This window comes from Centrocercus urophasianus, unplaced genomic scaffold (genome assembly GCF_019232065.1).
Source record: "Centrocercus urophasianus isolate 14NV4802_14NV808 unplaced genomic scaffold, USGS_Curo_1.0 seq_10, whole genome shotgun sequence".
Taxonomy (NCBI): domain Eukaryota; kingdom Metazoa; phylum Chordata; class Aves; order Galliformes; family Phasianidae; genus Centrocercus; species Centrocercus urophasianus.
Genome location: NW_024884142.1, coordinates 22,093,242 through 22,102,994, shown reverse-complemented (window position 1 = coordinate 22,102,994; position 9,753 = coordinate 22,093,242). Strand labels below are relative to the sequence as shown.

General features: G+C 45.3%; 1 protein-coding gene across 1 annotated transcript; it reads right to left on the bottom strand.

Moving 5' to 3' along the window:
* Positions 1-3,449: 3,449 nt before the first annotated feature.
* On the bottom strand, positions 3,450-8,778 carry SDHAF4 (succinate dehydrogenase complex assembly factor 4). The gene is made up of 3 exons (XM_042829007.1): positions 8,710-8,778; positions 6,298-6,444; positions 3,450-3,719 (listed from the first exon to the last, which is right to left on the bottom strand). Exons 1-3 carry the CDS (start codon positions 8,738-8,740, stop codon positions 3,610-3,612), a joined length of 288 nt encoding a protein of 95 aa, XP_042684941.1. The 5' UTR covers positions 8,741-8,778; the 3' UTR covers positions 3,450-3,609.
* Between the last annotated feature and the right edge of the window lie 975 nt (positions 8,779-9,753).

The window sequence follows — 9,753 nt, the reverse complement described above, 5'->3', positions numbered from 1 at the left end:
GAATCAGTGTTTACGATAAAAGCATACCTATGTGGCTAATTCAGCGGCTAGTCATAGCTCTACCCTAATGTTACATCAGCCAATCACTAATATTTATCATTGGGAAAAAGCAGGAAGGCACCACTGAAGAAGTGCTGAAGTCCTTCTTTTGTGATTGCAAACACTGCAAGAAAACAAAACAGGAATGATCATTTGTACCTTACAATTTCACTGTGTTGGTTACTGCACTGAAACCATGATTGGTTTAGACAAATAGAATCAGAGAATGGCCTGGGTTGAAAAGCACCACAATGATCATGTAGTTTCAACCCCCTGCTGTGTGCAGGGTCACCAACCAGCAGACCAGGCTGCCCAGAGCCACATCCAGCCTGGCCTTGAATGCCTCCAGGGATGGGGCATCCACAGCCTCCTTGGGCAACCTGTTCCAGTGCGTCACCACCCTCTGAGTGAAAAACTGCCTGCTAATATCTAGCCTGAACCTTCCCTGTCTCAGTTTAAAACCATTCCCCTTGTCCTATCACTATCCACCCTTGTAAACAGCCATTCCCCTTCCTGTTTACATGCTCCTTTCAAGCATGGAAGACCACAATGAGGTCTCCCTGGAGCCTTCTCTTTTCCAAGCTAAACAAGCCCAGTTCCCTCAACCTTTCTTCACAGGAGAGGTGCTATATATATAATATAAAGAACTGTTAATATGAATACCACTAGCTATTTTGCAGCACCACAAAAAAAACTTTGTTTTGAACTTGTATTTGTCTTCTTGATAAATGCCAGATTGCCAGGCCAGACAGAAATGCTCCTTGCCATTCATTTTTTGTCTCTTTCCCCCCCCCCCAAGCATTCAGTCTCTTTTATTGACACGTGCCCTACCCAAAGTAAGTAAAACACTTGGTGATTACCAGCACTGACCTGTGAGGTGGGGACAAAGGCCTGCTTCCTAAGGTGGAAGAGGTATCCTCTATTTCCTGAGTGCCTGCTTGCTGACAACCAGGATTTACTGTTTAGTTCGCAGAAGAAAGAAAAATTCCCACCTTTGTGAGGCACTCCCTTCTTGGTATGGTCAGCACTCACAGAGGCAGCTCTCAAATAAGAGCTCAGTGGATGCAGGCAGGGAGGACCCAGGATTGCTGATCCATGGACAACAGCTTCCATCAGAGGGAAAGCAAGCACCTGCACAGTGCTCAGCTCAGGCAGGAAACTGAGTGCTTTTATCCTCTTTGAGAACAGTAATGGAAGGGATGGATGACAAGTTCTCACAAGGGGATTTTCATTTCTCAAAAACGAGAGGTAAATGCAAACAGTTCTTTATACACAAGCCAAAAGGTGACGTTCTGTAACCAGGGAGAACTGCAGCTACAGCTAGAAGGCAGTCTATGATGAAAGCAACAATTTGTTAATTAAGTAAATGCTTTTAAGTTGAAGGGGGGGAAGATCTAGGTTGGATGTCTAGGTTGGAAGGCTGTTACAGAGAGAGGTGAGGTGCTGGAACAGGCTGCCCAGAGAGGTTGTAGATGCCCTGTCCCTGGAGGTGTTCAAGGCCAGGTTGGATGGGGCCCTGGGCAGCCTGGTCTAGTATTAAATGAGGAGGTTGGTGCCTCTATCTGCAGCCGAGGGGTTGGAGCTTGATGATCCTTGAGGTCCCTTCCAACCTAAGCAATTTTGTGATTCTGTGATTAGAACTGAGCATCAAGAATGCCAAGAAGCAGAACTACATAAACATTCATGGAGCTTGTGTTGGGAAGGCAAAACCTGGCAAGAGAAAATAATGAAATAATGCACCAACCTGCAGATAAGAAGGATAAGGTTTATAATGCAAAAATAAAATAACTGCAGTAGTGTCACTGCCTTTTAATTAGTTAGGATGGAAAGCCTAATAATAATGATGCAGGAAAGGCAGAAGTTTCAATTTAAATTTCTGTTTTGTACTTGAAAAGTAGGTGTTGTAGTGTATGACAAAGTATTTTGTCCTCTACTGGGGACTAAAGAGACAAAGCAGCACTTGAAAAAGACACCTTAAGAAAGAGCACATATTACAGGTAGCTTACTTATACACATTTTATGTAAATAAAAAATTCAACAGATTTTGGGAAAAACTGCTGAACTAGAATCAGTCAGGTAAATGCAGGCTCATTTTCCAACATCCAAGCAACGCTGCAGAATTTACACAAGATTAAGGGTTCAAAATCTAATTAACAGTTATAATTACTAGCTAACAACTTTCAGGAGAAATAGCCTTTAATACATCTGACTTTGTACTCTGGTGAGGTATTTGGCTGATAAACCTAGGAGGCTTATTCAGGGTATCACAGCAGTGAGATGAATCTCCCAATTCCAACCAGCACAGTACTACACCAGTAAAACACATGGTATGCAAACTGGCAGGCTGTAAGAAGAGCTTTCCCAGAGGCCACAAGTCAGGTGGGTTTCGGAGATGTTATATGGAGATCTGTAACAGTACTTGGATGCTTTGCAGCTTTAATAAAATCAGGCAAAAGAGGACCAAGTGGGACATCCTTACAGAGCCACAGTAATGCAGAACAGAAATCTTCATTAAGGCTGACTTTCATTCAAGCAAAACTTGCTTTGGCAGAGAAAAAATCAAACAAATTCATACAGGAAAAAGAAATTAAGGCCATAAAATGGAATACCATGCTGTCCAAACACCTTTATTAAGTTTGAATGTCCATTGTGACATTATGGTAGAAGCAGCTAATAGGAATTGTGACTGCATAAGACAGAGAAAGTAGAGGAAAAGTGAAGAGGTTGGGAAAATCTGCAAAACTCCAGGAAAGAAACACAAATGGAGAAAAAAAACCTCAAACACAGTTGAAGATACAGAAGATCATTTTTTTCCTCCTGCCAAAAAGAACTTGCACAGCAAATAATAGAGGTTTTAGTGATGTCAGCTTATTCTCCTATTATTAAGGACCCACAGAAGCAGTGGATTTGTGCTCTACTGCAGTATTTACAGCCAGGCAAATTCTTGAACGAAGAACTGAGCTGGTCTGATGGAAGGGTCTTCAGCTCAAAGCCAGTAACTTAGCAATACTTAAAGACCTGCAATATGAAGATCATTTCATCTAATAGTCACCTTTGAATATAAGGTATCAGAAAATAATGTCATTTTTTCTCCAGCAGCATTTAGCCAGTTTTCAAGCAGACACAACGCTTTGGGATGGAAGGGACTTTCACCACCTAGTCCCAGCCCCCCTGCCATTAGCAGGGCTGCCACCACCCACTACATTAGGCTGCCCAGGGTCTCATCCAACCTGGCCTTTATAGATAGATAAATAAAAATGTTCATTTACATAGCAAAACAGAAGCCATTTATACATCTCAGCAAGATCTTGACTACAAACTGATTCACATCCACTACATTTCCATTTATACTTGCCTACTATAAATACCACTGATGATCAGGTGCACATAAAGTAACAGCTTCAAAAAACTCAGTTGTAGTATCATGTTTATTTACCTAAGGCATCCCAGAAAATTTATCACAAGCATGAAAGAAGCAAGAACGTTCACAACAAATCTAGCTCAGATTATTCTGTACATACTCTTCAACAACTAGAAATATATCAGCAGCAATATGGATTCATTTATACATCAGAAGTCTATACAACGTCCCTTCCTCTCCCAGTCTCCAAAACGTGTAGGTTCAGGGCCCTTCGGTCCACCTCTCTCTTTTGTAGCAGGATTGATTCCACTAGGGAATTCTACAACAACAGGGAAAATTCATTAAAATGCATACAATGCTGACAAACACAGACACAAACTGAACCAGACAATTTCAGAGAGTTTTGTGACAACAGTCAGGAATATGTTACCATATTGAGTAATGCAAATGAAAAAACAACTCAGTGTCTCAAGGCACTACAGCACCAGAGATTCTAGTGAATGCATGGTAAGAACTTTCATCATGAAGGTAAGCTGCCACGTTCACCATATCTAAAATACCACATCACTGTCTGTGTTTGTTTAGATTTTTAATTTCAGACACTCAAGTATGAGAATTTTAGTCATGATTTTATAATTACCATCATGTTTTCACAGATAATATCTTTTCATTAAGTATTATGCAGACGTTCATCAACTTCACACCAAATACCACTATCATAGGAGGCACTATAAAATCCTAACCAGACCTTCAGTCTCAGGAAAAGGAGGCTGAGGGGAGATCTTTTTACACTCTTCCAATACCTGAAAGGTGCTTACAGCAAGAGTGGGGTTGGTCTCTTCTCACTGGTGACAGGATGAGGGGAAATGGCCTCAAGTTGTGCCATGGGAAGTTTAGGCTGGATAGCAGGAAAAACTTTTTTACAGAAAGGGTTGTTAAGCACTGGAATAGGGTCACCAGGGAAGTAGCTGAGTCACCATCCCTGGATGAGTTTAAAACTGTTTGGATGCGGTGCTCAGGGACATGGTTTAGTGGAGGGTTGTTAGAGTTAGGGTAGTATGGTTAGGTCATGGTTGGACTCGATGGTCTTTAAGGTCTTTTCCAACCTGAGCAATTCTATGATTCCACCTTTTAAAACGAAGTGTGAGCCTGCTGAGTCCTGCTGATACCCTTCCAGGAGAGGGATACCCTTCCTTTGTGGGGTATGAATGGGATTTCCAAGTCTCCCCAGTGAGCCACACGAGCAGAACTCATCAGCAGAGCTTTTTCCGCTCCCAACACACTACCTAGCTATGTCATCTCCATCAACATCCTCATGCTACTCAATGCTGTCTCAGTAAAGCCCTCTGCATGGGCCTCACCAAGCCACAGAGAGCTTACTTTCTGGCACAGCACCATCCTAGGCTGAGTATTTTTTCATCCTGCTCTGGGCTGCAGAGCTGCCTGAAGCTCAGGGTACCCCATGCATCTCTGCCATGCTGATTCCAGAGCTCTCCTTAAGTCCACTTGACTAGTGGCTCTCAGCACTACTGCACTGCTGGGAAACACATAATACAGAGCAGGACTGAACACGAGAAAGGAGAATAGAAATTCTGGGGAGCAGTGAAAGTGAAGGACAGTGGTAGAGGAAGACACACATAGCTACAGGCCATACAGAATGACGTACAGGAACGCCTGTTTAAAAATTCATGCAGACCACGATAGGGAAAATCAGCACTTGAGCACCTCCGGCAGCACAGGGAGCACAAATGCATCACCCTAATATCTAAGCACTACTGATGTGCTGACAGTGGATACATAAGCTCAAAAGCTTTTTTATGATGGCTACACTGCAATGGGAATTTCAAACGGCCACCTAAGCCCCTCCTTTTTTCCAATAAACATCAAGGATAGGAGGAGCAGTCAGCATTCCAGCAAACTACTGCCAGCATTGTATTGTATATAAAAACACACAACTAAATTGAAACACAAAAGAAACCTCTAATTTTGCCCAAAAATCTAAGCAAAAAGCAAAAGGTAATAATTGTTTTAAATGAAGCACTGGTGGTATTCCTTGGGAATAGAAAGGAATTCAGAATTAAGTGACTGCTTATACAATAACTCCAACTCTAAGTCAGTGCTCATAGGGAGTCACAATCTGAAACTGCTGGCAGCTGTTCTGGAAATGATACTGTAATTTTTCAGTCATTTTGTCATCTGGAAACTCATAGTGATCTATTGGTACACTGAAAGAGTTTGTCCTAGACAGCTCAAGATGGATAAACACAGGTTATCGCCACTGGTAAACAAGCAGTAACAGAACAGCACAAGGTGGTGAATGAGGTTAAATCCGACTGGTTAAACAACGACTAAAGAAAGAGGAGGAAAAAATCAATCCTTTAATTCTCCTGTCTGATAAAAGCGTGCGTTTCTGTGATTTGCAGCAGCAATATAGTTGGTATCTGTGTAGGTAAGACAAGATATTCTGTGCATTCCCACCAAGTGATCGGAACACACCAACAGCAGACAGAGCTCTTCAGGTCTCCCTGGCCCTGCTGAATGGCTCAGGAAGCTCTGCACATGGCGCTGCTCTTCAAAACACCACACGCAAGGCTCAGAGCAACAGTGAAAAGCAGCACGGATTGGACATCTTTTGTGGACTAAAATTGGAACAGGCTTCTTGCATCATTAAAAGCAGCTGGGACCAACATTTATAGCTGCACTACAGTAGACCAATATTGTTACATCAGTTACATTTGGCAGAACCATGGAATAGTTGATGCTGGAAGGCACTTTTGCCAGACAGCAGGCCCCACAGGAAGACCCCAGGCTAGAACGTCCAGGCTAATTTGAGTGTCCCCAGGAAGAGAGATCTTGCCTTTAAAATACAGCTTTCAACTTCATAAAGCATGACTTACTTTCCAGAGGTTCCCTCTCTACGCTGGACTCCTCCGGTTCATCAAATCGGCCTACTGGTAACTTCGGTTTCTTAAGCCTCTGCTTAGCAGGCTCAGGTCTTCCCTCCGACGTATAGCTCCTCAGGGAGCTGCAGGGCAGCGATGATCCTACAAACAAACGGACATGTGTCACCTACACATCACACCCTGATACCAAACAGCTCTGCCTCTGTTTTGAGAGCTTCTGAGAACAAACCAAACTGCCTCACTCCAAAAATCAGGGAGTGAAGGTGAGGCAAAAACCCCTCAAGAGATGAAGTCCAACCCCCTGCTAAAGCAGGTACCCTACAGTAGGTCGCACAGGCAGGTGTCCAGACCTTGAATATCTCCATAAAGGGAGACTCTACAACCTCTCTGGGCAACCTGTTCCAGGGCTCCATCACCCTTACCATAAAGAAGTTCTTCTGCATGCTTGTTAATGCAGAACTTCCTCTGTTCAAGTTCGAAACTCTACTCACTAACACCTAAGAAATTAGCACAGATTCTTATTTTTGGTTCTAGAAACATATGCAAGCAAAACTGTGTTACTTGTATAACTCTGTTCACATCAACACTGTATTTTGAACTTTTTGAAATTATCTTCACTGTTACTGTCTTGCATTTTAGGTTCTAAATAGCAATAATGCTGGCATAGAGGAATACATTCTGTTTCCCTGGAAAAGGCTGAACCTCCCCCAGGAAGGCTGCAGATTTTCAGGGCTTGGCTCATCTCCAGCAATTTTTTTGTCAGAAAGAGCCTCTGCTTCCCCAAAGGAAAGTACCCCCAGAAGTAAGGAAAAATCACTGTTCCCTTGGTAACAGGTCTTCCAGGATGTTGGCAAAGAACAGAGGGACTTCACTTATGACAATAAAATAAGATGGTAGTCAAAAGCAGAACAAACTTTAAGCTCATTTAAGTTCAATTATATAACTCTATACATATGCTTTAATAAGAAGAAAATATTTTCCCCTCATAAAGCCTCACTAATAGCTTTAAACACAATTAGGAGAAACCTTATTACCATCCCCCTTAATGTTCTGCTAAGTATTTTAAAGACACCAAGGTGCACAGCTATTCTAAGTAACTGAATAGACATTACCAAATCAGAAATTGCTCACAAAGACCTCCCAAAAGACAGATACATCTGCACTTCATTAAAAAGCCAAATGCCCACCATGAACAGGAACATCTCTGAAAAAACTTCAGCTATGGATATGGCCTAGTCTTTTCTCTAGAAGATTCAAACATAAACCCTGCCTGCCCACGCTGGGCTCCAAGCACTGCAGAGAGCCGTGGCTTCACGTAGCCTCCTCCAGCAGCACAGCTGTCACTCACCCATACCAAACAGCAACCAGCTGTATGCCCCAAATCAGCACATCCAACAATCCTAAAATACTATGGCCTGAGCAAGTTTAGACCCTATAGTCATATAACCCGTGCTGGGCCTGCCAAATGCAGCCAGTGCCCCAAAGGAACACTGTTTTTTTTTTTTTTTCCTCTTTAGCTACGACAAAGGGGTTTAAGAACAGCAAGGAATCCAACACTTCTGCATCTGTTGGATCCTTCTTTCTGCTTTTCTGCAGGCTGGAACAAAAGCCAGGTAGGAAATTCAGTGCTCAAGTCCAAGTTCAAATACAAGTCATGCCGAACTACTGATATGAAACTATCTGACAGTAAGGAGGGAAGAAGCAAAATCCATTTCTCCTATTTGTAACATTTGGAATAGTCCAACGTTTGGACTAAAACACGTTCCTCTTGACACAGGGCTAATAGCATTTCAACACTGACCACTTCAGAGAAGCACAGGACAGAGGACCAACTCCATCAGCAGGGTACGTTCTGCAGGCTGCTCTTGGGCCGCTCATCCTTTATGAGCACTGCAAAGCCGTGCTGTGTGCTAATCATAGAGCTGAACTTGGAAAGAAGCTGGAAACCCCAATTCTCCGCAGCTGTAGCGCTCAGCCGTCACGGAACCCAGCAGGGCCGCTCAGGCTGCGGGCTGCAAGGCAACGCGCTGGGGATGGGGCACCTCACGGTCCCTTTCCCAGTCCTCCTCACAGCAGCCGCCGTCATTCCTCACCACATCGCTCCGTTCTCACGGCTCAGCCGCCACACGGGGTTGCTCCCCACCCGGCCCGGCTGCCCGCCTCCTCAGCACACACACAGCGCTAAGCTGCCGAGGCCGGCTGCCCTCCAGCTATTCCGCCAGCACTAACGCGCAGCTCAGCCTCTCACTACAGTTCCAACCCTCGCAGCGCTAATAAACTCCCATAACAGGTAGCGAGGCCTGGCAGCTGCAGGCCAGAGCTGTGCGGGCACGCATTCACACATACGGCCTGGCAGAAGCTCCGGCTTCCCCCCCTCCCCCGCCCCGCTCCCCGCCCGCTCCTTACTCGCCGCGGCCCTCAGCAGCCGCAGCGCCATGGCCGCACCGTCCCCGCTGAAGACGCGCTACCGCGCCTGCGCCCCGCGCCTGCGCAACCGCCACGGGCCGCGCGTGCGGAGCGGCGCTCGGTAGGTGGCCGCGTCCTCATGTGCGCTGTGCGGCGGTTCCTATGAACTCTTGGCCCAGTTTCTGCCGTGTGACGAACTGTTAACCGCTCAAAAGACCCGCTCACAGAATCACAGAATTGTAGGGGTTGGAAGGGACCTCCAGAGATCATCGAGTCCAGCCCCCCTGCCAAAGCAGGTTCCCTACACCAGGTAGGTGTGCTCCTACACCTCTCCGCCTTTTGGAAACAAATTAACATGAAAGTGATGAAAGCACGCTGCTGAAATCGCTCAAAGAAGACGTAACGTACAGCGGACATGAAATGATTCCGCCTGGCGTCACAGCGCTGGCTGACAGACCCAGCGTTCGTAAAGGCTGCGGCACTTTAACCTCAGTTACGGTTCTTTTTAACCTCACGTAATTGCTTCGTTACTGAGCCAGCACGCTGTGCGGCCCAGCAGGTGCCATTTCCACATCCGAGGAGAGGCTCCTCCTCCTCGCAGAAGGCAGCAGGACAAAGTGCCACACGACCCCTGCTGACACCCACCTCATGTTTTTCCCATCTGCCCACGGCGGCGTTGCCGGGCACACGGTGCGCCCAGCGGGAAGCCGGGCACAGGTGTGCTGCTTGCTCTGCGGGCCCCGTCACCTCAGTCTTCCTCAATTCTAAGCCATCCCCGTGGATACTGAGCCACAGAAAGCTGCTCGCTTGGCTTCAGGGCGACTGGAGTCTAAAATAGCATTTTATGTTTGGATGTGGTGCTTAGGGACATGATATAGCAGTGGGTTGTTAGTTAGGGTAGTACGGTCAGGTTGCAGTTGGACTTGATGATCTTGAAGGTCTTTTCCAACCTGAGCAATTCTATGATTCTGTATTCTTATTTTAAGCATTTAAGGAAGTAAATCTCCTTGGTAAATTAACAGCAGTGCTGTGCTGAGTTTATTG

Excerpts from the sequence above, each read along its gene's own strand:
- SDHAF4 (XM_042829007.1), bottom strand. The coding sequence starts at position 8,740 with ATGGCGCTGCGGCTGCTGAGGGCCGCGGCGA. Across the intron at positions 6,445-8,709 it reads GCTGCTGAGGGCCGCGGCGA|GATCATCGCTGCCCTGCAGC; the intron begins GTAAGGAGCGGG and ends GTTTGTTTGTAG. Across the intron at positions 3,720-6,297 it reads AGAGAGGGAACCTCTGGAAA|AATTCCCTAGTGGAATCAAT; the intron begins GTAAGTCATGCT and ends CTGTTGTTGTAG.